The 20,523-nt window shown below is 38.5% G+C and overlaps 1 protein-coding gene and 1 long non-coding RNA gene across 2 annotated transcripts; both read left to right on the forward strand.

The window, feature by feature from the left end:
• Window positions 1–50: 50 nt before the first annotated feature.
• Window positions 51–4,890, forward strand: LOC149048303 (uncharacterized). Its single transcript, XR_016184810.1, has 4 exons — window positions 51–190; window positions 1,704–1,819; window positions 2,035–2,250; window positions 4,094–4,890. It is a non-coding gene; the product is annotated as an uncharacterized LOC149048303 (long non-coding RNA).
• A 4,683-nt stretch (window positions 4,891–9,573) lies between these two features.
• LOC113674300 (brevican core protein) lies at window positions 9,574–15,243 on the forward strand. The gene is made up of 3 exons (XM_027190785.2): window positions 9,574–9,939; window positions 11,176–11,290; window positions 11,827–15,243. The coding sequence occupies exons 1-3, from the start codon at window positions 9,586–9,588 to the stop codon at window positions 12,207–12,209; spliced, it is 852 nt and encodes a 283-aa protein (XP_027046586.2). The 5' UTR covers window positions 9,574–9,585; the 3' UTR covers window positions 12,210–15,243.
• Window positions 15,244–20,523: the final 5,280 nt, after the last annotated feature.

Genomic DNA, 20,523 nt, shown 5'->3' on the forward strand with positions numbered 1-20,523 from the left:
TTGAACCCCCTTCCGTTTCCGGCCACTTAGCGGGTCTTATTTCCGGCTGATTTTCATCGCCCTGGAGGATATTATTAGACCTTTTGAAAAAATGTAAGGTATATATTGAACATTGAAAAAGGAAAGAAAGAAAAGAAAGAGGCTCGAGAAGATTCTTACCACAAGCAAGAAGTAACTAGCCTCAACTTTGGTATGTATTGTATTTGCTTCAATAAGATGTGTCGTGTCGATGTCTCAAGCAGGACAGGAGCGAAAACTTAGCAATGTTCATTTTAAAACTTTTCTCACTTTAAAAGTACCCACGACCCATGTTCTCTTTAATTTTGTAGTCAGAATTCTATTTTGTCTTCTTGTTTCGGACAAGAGGTCGAATAACAAGGCGTGGAATAATTCATGCAGTGAAACGTTTGGTGGCATCTGGAAATTTCAACGCTTAAAGAGGTGCTTGACTTTTCTTGGTAAAGCAGGTTCAGGAGGTTTCGGTGTTAGTGGACCGATGCCAAAACTAATTTTTGTCTAATGTCGACTCTCGATTGTTTTTAAATCCCTCTAATAAGACTCCGCATGGCTTCGCTTATGAGACTAGCTCGCTGACTAATAAAGGAAAAAATGCCAGCAAATTTAAAACCAAAATCCCTCCCAGAGAGATCAAAGAAATTGGATCAAAATTAAATGTAAGCTAGATATACATGTATACGTATAACTGGGTTGTCCCACGCTGATAGCCTCGAGTTTTGATTTTACCACATCTAGAAGACTAAATTATCAATTTTTTTAAAGTAAATAATAAATGAATATAGATGAAGGAACAAGTTAATACGAAGAAAACTCCAGAAAGTAATCTCAGGTTTTAAAGGAGCTTCTTTGTGGAGAAGAAAAAGGATAAAAAAGGATAAAAACAGATTGGATATATTGTAAACCCGATACAACGTTGTCTGCTTTTAACTCAGAATTCAAAACTTGTTTTCTCTCCTGCATCCGGGATAAAAGTCTTATTGTCTATTCAATTTTTGTCCAAGCTTTGACGCATTATAAAACTCATCTATTTAGGATGTTCTTTAACAGGGTAATTTGGTATTATTAACTGAGTTGATAAGGTAAATTGGCCACCGGAAAAAGGTTTAAAGATAACGTTTCGAGCGTTAGTCCTTCGTCATTCGCTCTGACCATGAAGGGCTAACGCTCGAAACGTCAGCTTTGAAACTCCCTGTGGAGGCCAATTTACGTCATCAACTGAGTTGATAATACTAAACTACCCTGTTATAATCTCCCACCGACGCAGCACCACAGTTTCTTTGGAAACTTATCCCCTTTATTAATGTTATTTTACAGTCCTGGTTCTTGTTAGTCCTTTGTACATAACTTATGATTAAAAAGCTAAACAATTTCGTTTTAGTCAAAATATCCAGTTCAAAAATCACGACAAAAGCAGGAGGTAGTATTAACTAATTAAATTTTGAGACTTGTCTCGATTCATTGGTGTAATAGGTTTAGTCTTTCATGGATTTTATTTTCATCATTAACGTTGTAATACATGGCAATTTCAAGCCGATTCGTGCCAAATTGGCGCTGCAGACATAAAAGCTTTGGTCTAATGATTACAAAGAGCGCAGAGGAGCCCTCGGTAAATTTAGGAAAAATTTTGTACGTGGAAAAACTCAATCGAAGCATCCAATTTCTTTGAATTGTTTTTCTTTCAACAGGCTTCTGCTAGCCGCCCATGTTAAAGCAGGAAAAAAGGATTGAGGATTGTTACGCAATTTGTGTCATCAAGGCAACGCAGAATGGTCTAGAATATTACATGTACTACATTAACGAAGTAAGCCATTTCAATAGTGCAGGGCGAGACATAGAGAGAATTAACATCAGAGTGTGCTTGAGAACAGTAATCTGCATTCTTCTTAGCGACTTAAAATTGCGTATGCTGGAGCTAAGATGCTAATGTGCGGGATTTCCTTTGAAATACGTTCAAACCTGATCCGTGGTCAGTTCTTCTTTAGCTGGTTTACTCACTGTTTTGCCCTCTTTATTAAGGAGGCTACACCACGTGCTGGATGGCAAAGTCTGTATGAACACAAAACAGGAGATTCCTATCAATTGTGTTTCAACTGGTCAAGGTCAAGCTTGATTAAGCCCGACTTCCCCTCTATTTCAAGAGAGCAGAAAAAAGCTCAATTCATCTTTTGTTTTTCTTGCTCGGTTTCCACTGGATCACACGTACCATAAACCACAAAGAGGAAGTTGCTGGAGGTGTGTAAGTAATGAAAACATTTATTAAAGGCTTTCCTCGTACCTAGTACCAAAAAATTTTCGGTTCGCTCGATACCGCGACTTAGATCCGTCTGAGTTTGAGTAAGATACAAACGTGCGCCAAAAAATAGTCATCATTTTTTATTTTCCATTTCAATAATAACAAATAAAAAATTAATCTACAGCATTATAAAAAGAGGGCGAGGAGACCACAAGAAGACACCGGGCTTATGGAAGAGGTCACCTCACTTACAACAATGTTTGTACAACAATATAACTGCGAATGTGCGGTTTGGCAAATTCAGTGATTATTTAGGTAAAAACTCTTACAATTTCGTCTTAAAACTAAAAAGACTTGACGAACGAGTGGCTGAAACAGGATGAAATCCACATTTTAGGACTTTGGTCCTAAAATACTTATGTGAAACAAAAAATGCTTATGCCTGAGCTGCGGATTAACGTTATATTTAGGTCTGTCTTTTTTCCTCGTCCCCAACCCCACCATACCTCCCCAAGGCCTCAAAGAGAGATTCTGCCGCCTCAAAGAAGAGAGCAGAGCTTCGATTGAGCAAAGCCTTAAGCCATTAATTTCGAAGTACACACATTCTTGACATCCTCATATCTAGTTCCAAACTAAATTTTGTCTTTATAATGTTGCCAGTCGAGGAATGTAAAGACGTCGAAGGTTTATCAATTAGTTTAGTAAAATAATGTCAGTATATACTCACTGGATGATTTTATGTCGGTTCCGTGACTCGCTAATAGCGAGGAAGTCGTAACTTTAGGCTAGCCTTTTGTCTGGTGGTTTTATAAAGCGCTAAATAGGGACAATTGTTTGTGGCTTGCATTGCCACAATTGTTCACACTGTTTTACCACATCTTGAAGAAAACAGGAACTTCTAGAAAGCAACTACTTCCGAGGATTTTCAAAAAAATACGCTTTTGAAACGTGGCCCCCTCTAATTCATTTAAAAGACTTTGAAATTTCAAATATACATGATGTGAGGTTAAAATTTGATTTGAAAATTTATAGCGCGTCAGGTTAACGATTTATCAGAAACCGTGTTTTGACCTCGAGTTACGATGAGCGGTAAAAGTCTTGGCACGCTCTACTACTTTGTGTTTTTTTTCCACTGCAACTTTCATTTATCTTCCCCTTCCCCCATTTCAGTGTTGCCTGATGTTAACAAAATTCTGACTAATTTCAGGCATCATTGTTTGGAGGAAAACTGGGGTCTTTCAGGTAACCTATTAATAGAATGAATGATAAGATTTCTCAGGTTGTATTACATTGAGTGGAAAGTTTTTGACCACCAAATAAGGAGCGACGTGCAACTATTTTTGCCACTCATTGTAGTCTACTGCAAAAGGGCGCCTCCCGGTCGAGGTTAATTGCAACCTCTTCTATAACTTTGGCTGCCTACCAACGGAGAAGGCTAGAAATATATAGAATAGCCACGTCATATCCTTACCCTGATTAAGGAAATACCTCTGATCTTTAACGCAGTCTTTGAATTATGGAAAGTTTTGATGAAAGTTCCTTTCACTTAAATCTTCTTGAAGAACTAATTCTGTGTCGTTACTTTAGTTCCATGTGATCTTCGTTTTCGTTTCAGACGGGAAAGGTTTCACTGGTGAATTTGATGTTATCGACGTGACCCAACAGAGTACACGTGCTGAGAAGGGTTACAGAAGTATTTGCATGTCCATGCAGCACGGCTTTCACCACTTACTTCAAAAACTAAGCTGAAAGCCTCTAATCTTGTAAAACAAACATGCGGAAAGTTTTTTATGAATTAATTGAGTACTTTTACATGGGGCATAATTAATTTTTCTTTTTCAGGGTCATCTGCGCAACTGATCCCGACAAGGAAAGCCTGAGTCATGGTCTCAGTTTGTGGAACTAACTAGATTACCGAGCAAGGGGCGCGGGCTCATTTCCTGAACAGCGGGTGATAATTGAGCCTATCTGTGAAGAACACAGCGGTCAAACGTTGGGCATGCGCGAGGGGATCAGTTTGGGGCGCCCGCGCACCATTTTCTCAAGAAGTGTTTTTAAGGAATACTTGTGGAACAATTGCTGTCTCGCAAAATAAGCAAAAGAAAATTGAAAAGTTCATAGTAACCTGAAAGAGGAAACATAAGTAGGGTGAAGCAAAACTCGAGGCTTTTCGAGCACGAAGCTTATTCAAGTACGAGTATTCTGTTGATTTACCATTCTGGTTTGAGCTTTCCCAAAAAACTATACTTTCTAAAACACCGTGACTTACTGGCTTGTGTGGTTATTGTAATTTTTGTGAGACAACTTGGTTCTGACAGCCTGGAAGCACGTTACCCAGCCACTACAACAATCAAAAATGCGCAGGCGTTTAACCGCTCTGTTTCCTATTAAGACACTCACCAAAGCAGCACATGAGATAAAACGCAGTCTATGACTGCATGTATTTACTGTTGTACAGTTGTTGAGTAATGTGGTAGGAACGCAATGTAATTTAAAATGCAAAGGGGTCAATGAACAGCACTTTTCGATGCAAAAACTGCGACAAAAGGAGGACTTGGTTGGAACAGAGTTTGTACACTGGTCAACTGACAAACCGAGGATAGGGCAAGAAATTCAATAAAGAAGGTACATGTAAAAAATGTTCATCAAATGTTTTTTTTATACAAAACTTTGCCTCTTCGTGCATAACACATTCATGGATAGTTGAACAAAGTTACTCAGTAGTGGTGTTGGCCCCTCGCCACCATTTTTTGCGAGACCAGAAATGTTAATGAATTCATAGTATGTACTGTACTATATATATATATATATATATGTACCACATATATGGTTATGATTGTCACGAGTCATGTGACCAAGTTACACGCCAGAGTAATTTGTAGGTCAGGCAGGATGTTATTTGGATGGGATAAGGAAAACAAAACAACAGGTTTTTTTTACTTAAACGGGTTTAATGCTAGAAAAAAATCCTTTAATCACAAGCGGGACGTGTACTCTTCCCTAATGGACAGCGCTCAGCACATCATTAACAGAGGAAAAAAAGAACGTTCGTGAAGTTTTGACAAATCATTCAACATGGCTACCATTTCTATATCCTCGGGTGCCAAACGTTCGTAGCCAAAGGGGATACCCCCCTTTCCCTCTGTTTGATTGGTTGTGACTGTGGTCACGTAAATTCTTTGACCGATGAGAAAGCAGGATTTCACCCATGTGACCAAAAAATTGGTCGACTTGAAACTTTGTTAACGTTACAAAATCACGCAACGCTTCCGATAGGTGTCAAGGTAAGGAAAAAGTCACGCACGAATGTCACCCAAAGTCATTTACAACTGTATAATCCCAAAAGTTCCTCGTTTTACAATTTGGGCCGTGAGCTGAGGTCCGATCATTGAATAGTTAACTTTTCAAGCCACTGTCTCAGTTTTTCCACTTGTATGTCTTTCTATCCTGTCTTGTTGGTGTTCGTTGAGACAGCTTGGAGTGTGATGATTTTTTTGTTGTTGTTGCTTGTGTGCGGTTTTCTCATGTTCATATAAATGTTCTCTCGTTTCCAACTCCATCTACACCTGTCAAAATGCAACTGAACTCTCTCGTGCCCCTGACTCGCTTATGTGGTAATACCATTTTACATCAACAAACTAGTCATAAACCGGTCTGAGGGCATGGGTTGGACTCATTTGACGACGTTGGATTAAGGATACGCTCACCTTATTTGGTCATGAAAGGCTGTTTGGTCAGATTTTTTTGTTTCGCTGTTTCATTATCAAACTAGTCACAAACCGGTTTGACGGCGTTCTCTCCCTTAACCGTGATTGGTTCTCTTACACCATAAACTAGCTCACTTGTATCCCTTGTCACTTGTTGCTGACCGAGGCGAGGAGGAGATATCAAGAAGATGGAGGTTCTGCAAGTGCAAGAAGTCATGACGAACGAAGAAATGACGGGAACTATGGATGATTACGACTTGAACACTCATCCACCCGCCAAATATCCTGCGACATGTAAAAAGAGCGGGAAGAGGAACATGAAAGGGCCATGGAGAAGGAGCGCGCCAACAAGAAAAGCAAGCGGACAGCAAAGAAGAATGAAGGTGAGGCACAAGATAAAATTACTGAATGGTTGATATCTGCCCAAAAGAAAGTCGTATTCAAGGAGACCGTGGAAATATGTTAATCCTATAAAAAGAGGAACATTGAAAAAGAAGAGGACAAGAGAGGCGATAGTGGAAAGTGTGGATGGAAGAGGTTCACCGTTTTACCTAAAACGTCGTCTTCAAAAATTACGCAGACAACAGAAATATCTAATCAAAAAGAACTTATACCCAAACAAAGAAAGGTATCTACCCGTGAGAAAAACACAGAACCGTGTGAACTGATTGTGACATTTTTGTGATGTTAAATTTTCAGAAGAATACATTCCGCTGTAAGATATCGATACCAATGATTTATTAAGAGATCTGGGTTTTGAAGTGATAGAGGAAGGATAACTACTGACAACAAAAACAAAAATTACCAACCATTGAAACTCTTGGGGCTTTGAAAAAAACAGGAGCCCTTGGAATGTTTTATCCACGATTGCAAGCTCGAGAAATGTACTTCCCAAAGTGGTTGGGACTATGTGAAGTGTCCTATGTCCGATTGTTTCATCTTCATGGGACTCAGTAAAATTCATCACTATCTGAAGAATGTCCAGGATCAAACCCAGGCCGGGTACAAATGGGATAAGGAGAAACTCAAATGCTTTTGTTCAGAACCATTAGTGTTGTGCGAATGGAGATCGGAACACAATCCTGGCAGGATTTATTTTAAATGTCCAGGAAACCGATGCTTTCTTCTAGTGGGGATGCGAGGTGCCCAGTGGTACAAACATAGTATGGATGAACAACACAGGGTATTAAGGAATACCGTACGTCACGCTTATTCCTACCACAGGGTATTCTTGGAAAAATATGTTGTAGGATCAAATAGAAACCTATCCTAAGTTTACCACGACAAGCACTACAAAGGAGATAGTTTGCCCTTTGGGTTGTAACTTGTACTGCATTCAGAGAATTTCGATGCTAAATAGTATCAATCATACCTGTTCGTATATAAATGTATAAACGAGCATTGATTAACGCTAGTCCACGATTTTAGGTAACCCTAACGTTTTCATCTCTCTTGTTGAGAATGTTAAGAAGTAAACTTTTAGTACGTGGTAAAGAATTATAAAATAATTCAAATAGGACGCGCGCTCTGATTGGCCATAAAATCATTTTACATGAGCGTATGTAAACACGGTTTTCGTTCCTCTTTCATACGTTACTTTATAAAAGAAATGTAAAATGGTTTCCGTGTTTACATAGCCTAATGTAAACACTTGGGAGGTTACGCTTATCTCGTGTTCTCCCAACCTCCCGCGTGTTTACATCAGGCTGTGTAAACACGGAAACCATTTTACATTTCTTCAATATAAAAATAAAAACAACTGGGACCAGAGTATTTGCCAACTCTACACCAGTAAGTGTAAGCTAAAACAATTTGTTAAAAAGAGATGTAATACCATTGACGTTGATTTTTAGTCTTGATTAACTGTTATCGTTGATTTTTAGTCTTAATCAACTTTGAAAGCGTGTTTGACTGTAAAAATGTCCTTAGCAACAATATGTAATAATGTTGTGAGGGATACCCTATCCCCCGACTTCTCATTGGTCCATAACCACGTGGCATGTCACTTTAGGGATACCAACCATTGTCTATCCTTTTGTGAATATCAGTTTTTAATGGGTTAACATATAACACATTGGTCACATGAGTGAAATCCTGCTTTCTCATCGGTCAAAGCATTTACGTGACCACAGTCAAAACCAATCAAACAGAGGGAAGGGGGGTATCCCCTTTGGCTACGAACGTTTGACACCCGAGGATATAGAAATGGTAGCCATGTTGACTGATTTGTGAGAACTTCATGAATGATCATAACTTTGTTCAACTGGCTATGAATATATTAACTAACTGAAGAAACTGTAAGCATTTGATAAGAAAGGAAAAAGAGAACGTCAAGTCGTGTGGTAATTGGTTCAGCAGTTTTAGGTTGAACATGTCTGTTTGGTTTTTCGTGTTTCTTTACGAGAAAACCATCTTTAAGTTATTTGGTTTCTAAACTTTTTCAAACAGCTTCAAAACAGGTTTGACCGGTTGAAAAAGCATGGCTGGATCGTTTTGGAAGTTTTCGAACAATGACCAGCCGTGACACTCTCTGAACACAATTACAAAATGGCGAGTTTCTCATGTTCTTTCGAAGCTAACCTGTGGTGCAGACGTCTTACTAGAGCGAGTTGACGTTACAAGCTCGCGATCGCTTTTTTGACTGGCCATCTTTGATTTAGAGTTAGGGTGAACGGTGGTGGGAGGGGGAGGGGGAGGGGGAGGGGGCGGGGAAAGGCGAGAGGACCCACCCCTCCCGTTTTCCTCCTTATGACCGTCGCTCACCTTTTGGGTCCAATTTTCTTTCTCTACCCAGCTTTCCGCTACTGTTTAAATCAAAGATGGCAGCTGTGATATTCACCCGGAAAATGCTCAGCACACGCTCGCCAAAATTGCGCCTGCTCCGCGGGCTACTCTCAACGCGCTTTGTATGTTTAAAGTAGAGGGATTTATCTGCGTGCAATCGGAGAAAGAAAAGGACCTTAATAATTAAAAATCCCACCTGGTGAGAGGCAAACAAGTTGCTTATTAGTTTAATTATTTACGTCCAAAGGATGAGTCAGTTTGTTTGTCATGTTAACATGTTTTAACACTTTTCATTCCTCTACCTGCTAATTGTGGCAGGCGTTATCGTGTTTTCACAATCTGAATGGATATCATAATCCAGCCCTTTCAATGAAATCCTCAGATTTAATCATCTGGCACGGGAGCAGCTGAAGATCCTTGTGAAACTACTTACAAAGATGCCCGATTATACTTATACTACGTACCATAAAGTTTCTACTTCGCTACCCTAACCATACCCTGTAAAGGCTGTAGTCCCCTCCCGTTCCGCCGGCTATTACTTCAACATGCAGAATTTTTCTCTAAACAGGTTACATACAAGTTAGCAACTGGCTCCCAGAGGGCATTTATAGAAGGTTCCATAATAAACGGGTTCGGGTTCTAATTGTTTTTGAGGTGAAAAAACTCGATCAATTATTTCTTATTTCCACTTCGGTTTTCCAGATTTGAGGAAAAAAAAACATGCGGTTTCTGTAGTGATCTTCTCCGTCTAACCATAATCTCTTTTGCTGCGGTAAATTAAGCACCGAAGATTTAAAAGTTGCCTCATGTTTATTTTGTGCATAGATTTGATGTACTCAAGCGATGATGTTCAGCACTTTTAACTTTTTGGTTTTAAAGTGCTCTATACTTTACCATATTTTACATGGAGACGGACAAAGTCTTCCTTCTGGTCGTCACTCTACGCACCGATTCATCAATTTTGTCAAGCACAGTTTCAACTACTTAAATGCGACGAAAATATCCAACAAATTAGCTGTGAGAAGTTTCGACGAGTGTGGCATTCAGTGTGTACGAACCTCGACTTGTCTTTCTGTGAATATGGCAAGTTCTTCTGACGACAATGGAGTGTACTGGTGCGAAATACTTGCTTCTGACAAATACATGTCTTCAGAAAGTTTTAAACCAAGCCCAAATTCGCATCATTTTTCCATTATGGTAAGTGTAGGGTGGTATTGAAAAGGTCAGGTTCAAAACGAATATTTTACATTTTCCTCCGCTGAAAGATTTTCTAAGAAAACGAACGGTGAGAAAGCTTGGCTTCTTTTATTCAGACTCAACCAAAAAAAATATCAATTTTAATCAAGTGAAAAATAATTTGAGATCGTCTAGAGCACAAAGTAAGTCAGCGATGGGAGGCCTGTGGCTCGAGGGAGCGGAGAATGAACAGTGCAGTTACAAAACAAATTAGATACTTTGGTTTAATCAACTGAGTTGATAACATCAATTGGCTAACGTGAAGAGTTTCTAGGCAGACGTTTCGATCGTTACCCTTCGTCAAAGCGATTGACGAAGGGCTAACGATCGAAACGCCAGCTTTTAAACTCTTCACGGTGACCAATTTACATCATCAACTCAGTTAAAAAAAACAAATTATCTTGTTATACCCCCCCAACGACGCAGTAGCACAGTTTCTCTACAAACTTACATAACATTTTGGCCAGCCCTTGTTTTGGAACTTACTGGTTAAGGTAAAGATAGATTTTCCACACGAATATTTTTGGCAATATAACTACCTCCCGATGTGCACTGTCCATATGTAATTAAGATTTATCATTGTATTTGTGCAATTATCGCAGTGAATTAAGTATTTGAACCATGGAAACAAAATTGCAGAGTGAAATGTCCCTTGCCGAAATGTTATTAGCTTCAGGGAAGGAGTTCCGAAAAAACAAAGAACAAACAAAAATTCAGAGATTAAATTGGAATTTAAACCAAGAATACTTGCAGTTGGAGCAGGTCAAGTTTGGGCCTCAATGTTCCCATTAAGCAGATGGATTTGAATCAATCAAAATAATGATAACAATAATAATGACAATAATATAAAAACACACTCACATCTGTAGAGTTGGACATAAAATTGAATGCTGTAATGATTCCCTCAGTGAAACCTGTAAGATCGAGGTGCTTATGACTGAGGAAAACGATCCAATGGTGTAAGATGTATACCAAAAACATAGATTTGAAGTTTAATTTTATCTTATTGAGGAAAAACTAAAACAAGTTCGTTTCTTAAAATGAACTTCAGAATCTGCCTCCCCTCTTCACTTTTCTTCCCAAGGTTTTTTTTTATCACTTGGAAATTTCCGTGTCACTATTATCGTCTCAAGCAAGTGGAGAGCTAGTGCAAGGGATTCTTAATAGACTGCCATCTTTCCATTCTTTTTCTCTTAGACGCCATGCATAGAGGACCCCTGTGTCGGTCTGCAAACGTGCGTTCCAAACTACAACGACGGAAGCTACAAATGCCGATGTCTGCGAGTCGGTTTTTCGGGAGATTACTGCCAAGGTATTTCCATCTTCAAGATTTTGCTTAAAACGTTGTGACCACCTCCACCTCGAAGAGGAGGAGATTAGCGTGGGAGGGGGGGGGGGAGAAGGGGCTTGCAAAAGGGGAAAGAAGGGAAGTATGGGAGAAGGGCCTTATGAGAAAAGGGAGGTGCTCTCTAAAGAAAATGAGGGTTGTGTTTTCTTTTTTTTAAATCTCGCCTAGCTTGGATAAATACATCCTTTCTAGGGTTAACCTTCAAATACAGGCTTTCAAATATATATACATGTCTTTCACTGAAACGATTCTATTTTTCTTCGCCAGCAGTCTTTTGAATTTACACGCAACTGTATTGTACAAAACTTACAAAATGGAAGAAGCAAAATGCAATAATTATAATAAACACTTAAATTACTGTTACGCGATGGAAGTAAGAGGGAGGGGTTTCTATCCACCCCCACCCCCACTCCCGATAGTTGTGTGTTAGTTAACTTGTCAGTCTAAACAATCCCTGACTCTTCGACTTAGTGTTTTTTCATACTTAAATCGAATTGCAGAATGTGACACGACAAATGGATGGAGACGGTTCAACATATCTTGCTATAAGTTTTTTAGCGAAGTAGCTAAGTGGAAAGAGGCGAAGAAGCGTTGCACAGACATTGGATCCATTTTAGTTCCAATTCATTCCGCCAATGAAAATGATTTCATATCCTCCCTGCTTCCCGATGCAGAAACCACTGCATGGATTGGAGCAAACGACATGGGTACGGAGGGGAACTGGGTCTGGGTGGACAGGAAAAACTGGGGCGAGTATGAAAACTGGTCTGGAAACAATCCCAATGGCGACGTCAGAGAAAACTGCGCGCTGATACAATCTGGGCGGTGGAATGATGTATCCTGTGGTTTGAGACGTTACTATGTTTGTAAAACGAAAAATTAAAAGCAGTTCTCTCAACGAATGGCAACATGATCAGCTGCTTATCGTCAGGACTCAGAAGATCCCTCTACTTTCCTTTCAGTGGGGTCAGCCATCATGGTTGTTTGTGGTTTTAGCCGACCTCACATATCGTAATTTATCAATACTGTCATTTATCTATATCAGGCTCAAAGCACTTAGGAATGCTTGCACATTGTGATAGGCACGTCGTGATATGCCCTTCGTTCGTGGGGCTACGGATGAGATGCTTCAGTTCTATAATCTTAAAATCGAAGCCTTTACGGCCCAAAACTGCTAAACGGTGGTGTGTAATAGGAGAACATCACTTCCCTCAAACAGGATGTTTACATCTACATTCAGGGCCGCCAACGAGTTTCTTTAGCCTTTGAACTCGTTTATCGAGTGGTTTCCAGAGGGATTAAAAATATATCAATTAATGAAATTCAATTATCTTCGGAGGCTTAGTTGAGTGTCATTTGCGAGAAGTCATGCAATCAAATTCCAATTGCACAAGTCACTCACATAGCTTCGGCAGTTACATCGTTTGTCTTGACTTCAATTTTCAATAATTATATGATCAACATGTCAGCTTATTTCTCTTTACAGGTAGAAGAATATCCTCTTGTATTAATTGCTTCTCATATTTCCCAACTGATTTGGATCTCAAAGCGATTCGGCGTTGTCTTGGTTAAGTTTGTCTGTCGTATAGCGGAGCTTCATTATGCAGTGGATAATCTGCACCTTGCGTGCAAGCTTCGGTTGAAAACAGATTGCCTTTCATTAAAACAAAGTATTCCTTGTTTTTCAAGGTCAACGGTTAATACAAATCCTTTATTATTCTTTTTCAACGCAGCGACGAATACAACTTAACACGGAAGTGGAAGGAAGAGAGATTATTCAAAAGTTCATCATTACATGTTTGTAGTGTTGAGCACCCAACGAGAACCAAGGTTTTAAAGAGGAAACCTGACATAAACGTGTTCGGTTTACTCTTATCAGTGTTTTGTTGCTTTCCCAGCTTATTCTCGCATTTACAACAACTGACGTTTACTCAGTAGTCGTAGAGAATTTCCTTCTTCTTTTAACCCGTCGATAATCAAAACTGGTTACAACTGAAGCTTTCTCTCTCAAATACACTCTGGTGAAACACATCCTGCATAACACAAGAATATCAATTGTAATGGGTAAAATGGTGTTAATATAACAATGATAGCGGGATTACTGGCTTTGATTCAGTTTGCAGGACTTGAATGAAACATATAAACCTGAAACTTCATTTGCAGAGAGATAAATGTCGTTTAGCTGCGAAACTAGAAAAGCTGTCTATTCTTGTACATTGCTCATCAAGCAGCACAGAGGGGGCTTTGTCTGAATGTACTGCAGTCACGCAAAAGGTTTTCGCAGACAGACTTCAGACAAAATGGAAAACAGAAAAAGGAGTTCTAATTCTCCATTCTTGGAGAAAATAAGGAAAGCGACATCTAGACAGCTCGATGGCAGCTGTATGAATGTGACCAGATTAAAGAACCACTATTCAGGCAAGCGGCAAATGGCACGAATTCACTTTTTTTTTTTGTCTGCATGCCTATGCAGCTGTGTGTTTGACGAAGTTAGCATATTTGCAGCTGTTGCCGATGGTACCCTTTTTTGAAAGCAATTCTTTGTTCCATGAATTGAAGCAACAAAATATCGTACGTGAAATTAGAACTGAGTGAGCTCTGTCGTTCATGTTTTGCTTAGACGTGTAAAATCTATCTTATGGAGTTTCTAAGTGCAAGAGCTTGGTGCTTTCTCGGACTTTCCGGATATTTTTTATCGGCATCAGAATGCAGCCGCTTTTAAGTTTTGTCATACTCTCACGTCCTTATCAAATTATCTCGTTAGCACTTAAGGTTGTGAATTACAGAGGAAATCCGTCTGAGACACAGTAATTAGCCCAAACTCAAAATGTTGCTTTTTCGTGGAAGGCGTGAGAAAATCGGCCGCCCACGCTGACTTTTCTAGATGCAAAAAGCTTCAATCTGACATTAAAAACTTCTTCAGAGTTCCCGTTGAGCAACAAATATACAAACAAAGCAATTAAGCTTCCTTCAACTCGCTAGACTGTGATTTCATGAATGCCTCTCAGACTGAACAGACACAAAAAAAAGTAAAAGTACTTTTACTGACATTCAGGTGGTGTAATCTTTCTAATACAGGATAAGTATCATTGTTGCAAAGTGATCATGTGATCAGTGGCAAACTCAAATACAGATCAAAACTAGCAAAAAGGGGTCTGTGAGATATGTGCTATGATTGTAACTTACACATGCTCTAAGGCTGAACAGAGTTATAGCCAGAAAAAACTGAACTGAGTTTTTTCCTCGTTATGGTAATTTCCCTCGAGTTGACTGGTCTCAAGCGTTCGCGCGCTCAGCCAGTAATCAAGTACGATGGAATCAGAGAGCAAAAGAAGCCTTAAAAAACAAACAAAAATATCCCGTTAGCTCTTCCTCTATTAATGTTTAAACTTTCCTAAGGATTTCGTGTATACGTGATAAACGATCTCTCAAATTTATCCTTTACAACTTTACAAGGAGCCGGAACAGTCTTTGGCTCAATCTATCAAGTAAAAAAAAAAATTGAAAAAAAAAAAAAAAGATAAGATAATTAGAAATTAAATCACATCTTCTCTAATTTTCCCGACAGTATGTCTCTTGCCAAATTATTTAAGTCTACTTTCCCTAATTAGGCCACTTTACCATGTTAGGGCAACGGAAAGCTCAAAATATGTCACGGTGTTACGCTTAAGAACAGCCGAAGAATACGGACGGAGGGAGAAGCACTGATTAAAATGGCCCCACTAAACTATCCAGACTTTGGACAAGGTTTGACTTTTAGAGCAACTGACTTTTAAGCTCGGCAGATTTTTTTTTTTTTTGTCAGTCGAAGGAAATTCTTCAATGGTTTTGCTAGTCTTGTTTTCGTCTGTCACGCAGGCAGGATGCGATTGATTATCAATATTCTCAAATAAACCGTAGGATTTATTTCGAAAACTGGAAAATGATGTAATCATGGAATAATAAATTCCTTATGCAATGTTTTAACTTATAATACTAGCGGACATTTTGCTCATTTGCTAGTAATTTCCCTCGCTCCTACGGGGGTTCGAAAAAATATTGCGCAACTCGCAAATTATCTGGCCATATTAAATGTCAAATGATCGAATAAGGTATACGCAAAAGTCGTAAAAGTTACAAATGTTTAGTTCTATTGAATATTTTATGGCTAGACATGGTTTGAAACTTTACTTTTAGATTTGTGTATGCGGATGGTATGTTTCCAAACCTGCTCTTACCGACTTTGAATTACAGGTGATGATAATGATGTGACAAGAGTTTATGATCTCTTGTGATGGGGGTTGAGTCGCCAGGTCGTGAGATGTAGAACTGACAACACAGCATAGCCCCAAAAAGTGAAACTATCTCTAAACTTTCCTTTTTAATAAAACAATACAGCCTAAGCCGGCATTAATACATTTTGGGTCCTTTTCGTAGTCATTTTAGCCCAAGCCGTTAGGCGAGGATTTAAATGATATTACGAAGGGTCAAAAACATATTTATGTTTTTTTATATTATTATCACTTCGAAGGGCATTGAGAAAGTATAAATTGATTAAATGACAACAAAACAGTCTGAACAATCACGCGAGCTTGCGAGAGGGCTTAAATGCAATTAAGCCCGCCAAAATCTCCATTTTAGACCACGCGATGCACCACAATTCCCGACAAGGTAAAAACATTAATCATTTTCTAAAAGTCTCAGTAACTTTTAACCCTTTAACTCCCATGAGTGACCAAGACAGAACTTCTCGTTGTAATATCAATACAATATCAAGCAGACAAGTGATGAGAATAAAGAAAAATATTTATTAGGGGATTATTAGTTGATCCAATACCAAATTCTCCAAACTAACATCATTGGAACTATACGGCAGACATTTACGAGAATTACCAATGAGATCCTGAGAGTTAAAGGTTTAAATATCCCTAGCGATTTCTGTATATTCTAGCTCATTTAAGTTTGTCATCCGTGTTCTTTTTCTCCATTTTTTTTTCCTCCCTCAGTCAGGGACTAGTTGTATACCTTCTTCATATATTCTCGTCTCAATGATTTGAAAAAAAACGTTCTTTGATATTTTACCCTAAATCAGTTATCATGTCGCAAATAAGAAGACGACTCAAATATCATCGCTTACCCCTTTTGATTTATTTACTTCCCAGATCTCAAAGTTAATTCTCCCAATCAGCAGCTATACGTTTCTTTGTCAGCTGGTCCTGAAGAATTTGGTGCTGTATCACCAAATTACCGATTGATAATTTTCTTAATTTCTCACCACCTGTCTGCTTTAGAGTGTATTAAAATTGTTAGGAGAACTTCCATTTGATCCGATGTGAGAGTCAGATTTTAATCGGCTTTAAGTGTGCCAGTGCTTACTTCCCCAACAGACCTGATTAGCGGTCTCCACTGTCTCTCGTAACGAGATAACAAGTCCAAGGAAGAATTATGTGTTTGATCCGGATTATTCGTCTAGGAAGAGATTCACTTCCTAGACGACTTAAAAACATCGATGATCTTTTGCTGACTAACGTTTTCTTCATAACTAGACGTAGTCTATGTGGGCTAGAATTACATGTGGGCCCTTTTGATCCGGATTATTCGTCTAGGAAGAGATTCACGATTTAAAAACATCCATGATCTTTTCCTGACTAACGTTTTCTTCATATCTAGACGTAGTCTATTTGGGCTAGAATTACATGTGGGCACGTTGTGTTGTTTGGCAGCATCAATACCCTAACTTGTAAATGGTCCTTTGATCGCGTGACTTAATTTCAGTATTTTTTCCATTATCATGGCAAATTTATATGTCGCGGAAATTTTATGTAGGGGTGAGGGTTTTTGTTTGATTTTCTCGTCAGCTCGGTCCTTTAAGGCGGTAAGGTTATATCTTGAAAGATTTGACGTAGATTATGCAATGTCTGTAATGAATAGAGTTGCCTGTAACTTAACAGGTACTGACTCCGCTAGCTTCCCCGAGAGACACCTTTGTACAACGAACAACGGACACTTTGAAGCTAGCTGGACTCTAATAAACTACTGTGGACAAAGAAGTATGAGCCACATACAGCAGAAAATTACGAAAAGGGATGGCAAGATACTCTATAAGTCTGATTTTATAGAAAATATGATTCATTTACTCCACATTGTAGGTTTTTGCTGATAGACTTTGAATAAGCGTTTATTTCTAGTGCACAGGTTCAGCTTTGTTACCTCAGAATTGGAGAGAGATTTTTCCAGCCATCAAAGACATCAAACCTCGCCAACCAGCTTTAAATGAACGTGAGGGGTTGGAAAGGGAAATAATTCTTAATTTCTGAGTTCTGTGGAACTAAGAACGATCGCGTAAAGTAACACCGACTAAAAAACTATGAAATACAATAAGCAATAATCCACGGAAATAAACACTGATCGACAACCCTGAATTAAGCTATTCGAGATTCGTACCTCAAGCTGGTCAAAATAACTCAAACACGTTGTTTTGTTAATAATTACCATCCTTAACAGCGAACTCATCTTACTTTTTTTTTTATGATGTTAATAAAACCAAGTTGTTATTGGTAATAATACAGCATGTACTTTAACTTGAAGTTATAATTAAGCTTTCCTCCCCACCCCCCGTGGGAGGGGGTTTTTCCTCAAACCCTTACGCAGCGGGAAGGACTGCAGAACGAGGCATTGTTTCATTGTGCCCTTCTTTATCTGGTGGTGTTCTTTTTACGATTCATAGTTTTCAGCGACTGCGAGATCAAAAGCCCATAGCCTTAAAAGCCTTGAATTAAAAAATACTTTTTTTTTCCTTTTCTTTTCTTCTATTCTTTTCTTCTTTCAAAGAAATTAGAATCACGATACTTTGACAGATGTGCTCCGGACTTAAACTTTCTTTATCATATGGTCATAAATAGCCTCCCGAACCAGAATATGAATGAATGAACAAACATGTTTGTTCATCGTAAGCGCTTCTCAAGCACAATTTATTGTCTAATTTGACAAAATTTAGAGAAAAAACAACAACCATCTCCTTACAATGACCAGTAACCTGTCATCACAGAACAACAAAGGGGCTTTTCCAGCGCTACTCAAGTAACCAGGCAATGAGTGAGCAATTGAATTATTTACTAGGTGCGTAGTGAGATAAGGAAACCGTAGCAAGAATCTTCACCAACAACGTGTCGTATCATGGGCGCGTGATTTTCACGTGGTGGTGCTTCGTTGTAAACATAGCTTTCTCAACATTTGCCGTACTTTGATCACTTGTTTCAAGGTTTTATTTTTTGGCTCTTCCTGGCTTTTCGCCCACATTATATCTAGGAATCACCGCAAACAGTGACCTGGTAAAATTTTGAAAAAGGATACCGTATTTCTAACCAATTTTACTTTCAGTAGTGACTAAAGAAGAAATTTTCCTTACACTAATCAATCAAGGAAAAAGCCGAGAAGAAGGAAGAAAACATATCACGAATGAGATTTCTTTGGGTTTGTCATATACCTAAGTCTCATAGTTTAAATTAAACGATATTTATGTTGGACAGTTAGGATATTAAATTTGTAGATCTCAAGACTGAAAGAGTCACTGGCGGTGTACAGTAGTTTCGAATGGACTGCGCAAATGATCAACACTGAAGGCAACTACAGGAAGCATTAAATGAATAAATAAAAAATTAATAGATAGACAAGTTACATAAATTAAGTGATATAACGTATCTTAAATTATCATTCGATCTATAACGTGGCATAAACACATGCCTACTAAACACCGATTAGGCAGTTATGTTACATGTGGCCGGCTAGAAACCACATGTTGGTAGCGAGGTGGGATTAAGTTATGATATTGAAACTGTTATGGTTCAGCTCAAGTTACAATTTTAAATTCGAGTACTCTTGAAAATTTACGTATTGGCCACAGTAGCGAGTTAGCGACTGACTCGTTGACAGAAATAATTTCCGCTAAACTTTCACAAACTCATTTTCGTCTCGAATGCTTTTAGAATTATCTGAGAGTGTTATTTGTCAGGATTTTTCACAGCAGGAAGATTTGCTTTTTTTAAATTCTTATCTGATAGTTATTTAGTCTATTTAAACCTCTTATAATCCTAATCGGACGTTCCGAAACTGCATGTACGAAAGCCCGAAAAAGCAAAACGAAACGAAACAATCGGAACAAGCGAAAAAAATCCACTAAAACTATCGAGACCAGCGGAAGATGAAATGTAGCTGTACTTCACTGCAATATTCTCACGCATCTTGGGCTTTTAAACATTATGGCTGTCCCAAGTAACTAATTTTCTTGTTTTCGCCACGTGAGAAACGTCTAGCGGTTGAAATTCTAAACTGACACTTGAATGTCAGTTTGGAGAACGGAATGCCGTATCAAATATAATGTGAACATAAGGAAGAGAAAGAAGAAATATAACAGTATTCATTGACCAAGTCTATGTCCGTGATTTTTTCCTCATTTTTTTTTAAGTCAATTTTTTTCCTGACGCTTTATGTTAGCTACGATTATTTCAAGTGAAGCATTCCTTTTCAGTTTTTACCTTCTTTTTCACGCTTCACACAATGTTCTTTCACTTCTCAAAGCCGAAGACAACTCAAGCCAGTTTTTTCAACAAAATGTTTTCATATTACCACCCTGTTTCAGAAAGGAAGCCTTAATATTGTGTAACGTTGTTTAAGAGGCTAACTTAAGCCCACGGCCATCGAGCCAGAGACAATTTCTCCCCAGTATAGACCATAATCGAAACGAGACGAATATTAAGGCTGACCCCCAGGCATTCATTTTATTATTTATGACTGTTTTTTCTTATTTCAAGTATATTTTTAGTCGTTTCGATGGTTTTGTTTAAGTAGTTTCGTTTTTTGTTTCGAGTTTAAGTGCATGCCTTCCGAAACATTTCCGAAACAGCCTATATAGTGATCATCTTTTTGTGACCAATATACCGGATACTTATAACGGAATTCATAATTCATAAGCGGTCTGTCCTTCTTAAGTGTAATTTAATATACCAAAACTTAATTTACACTCACTTCTGATACAGTTAATTAAGTTACAGTTCAACTGTTACAGGAAGAAGTGTTTTTTTTGTTTTTTGTTTTTAATCTCGAGCCAAATGAATTATGAATGAAATGACCTGTATGACCCGTGGTGAACTTAAATGTAAAATGAATTGACGTACAGAGAAGGCTTCGAACATGCGATCAAGCCGATTAAGGTGGTCGGC

The sequence above is a fragment of the Pocillopora damicornis genome, chromosome 3, assembly GCF_964200805.1.
Source record: "Pocillopora damicornis chromosome 3, jaPocDami1.2, whole genome shotgun sequence".
NCBI classification, from domain to species: domain Eukaryota; kingdom Metazoa; phylum Cnidaria; class Anthozoa; order Scleractinia; family Pocilloporidae; genus Pocillopora; species Pocillopora damicornis.

Excerpts from the sequence above, each read along its gene's own strand:
- LOC113674300 (XM_027190785.2), top strand. The coding sequence starts at position 9,586 with ATGATGTTCAGCACTTTTAACTTTTTGGTTTTAAAGTGCTCTATACTT. Across the intron at positions 9,940-11,175 it reads CGCATCATTTTTCCATTATG|ACGCCATGCATAGAGGACCC; the intron begins GTAAGTGTAGGG and ends TTTTTCTCTTAG. Across the intron at positions 11,291-11,826 it reads TTCGGGAGATTACTGCCAAG|AATGTGACACGACAAATGGA; the intron begins GTATTTCCATCT and ends ATCGAATTGCAG.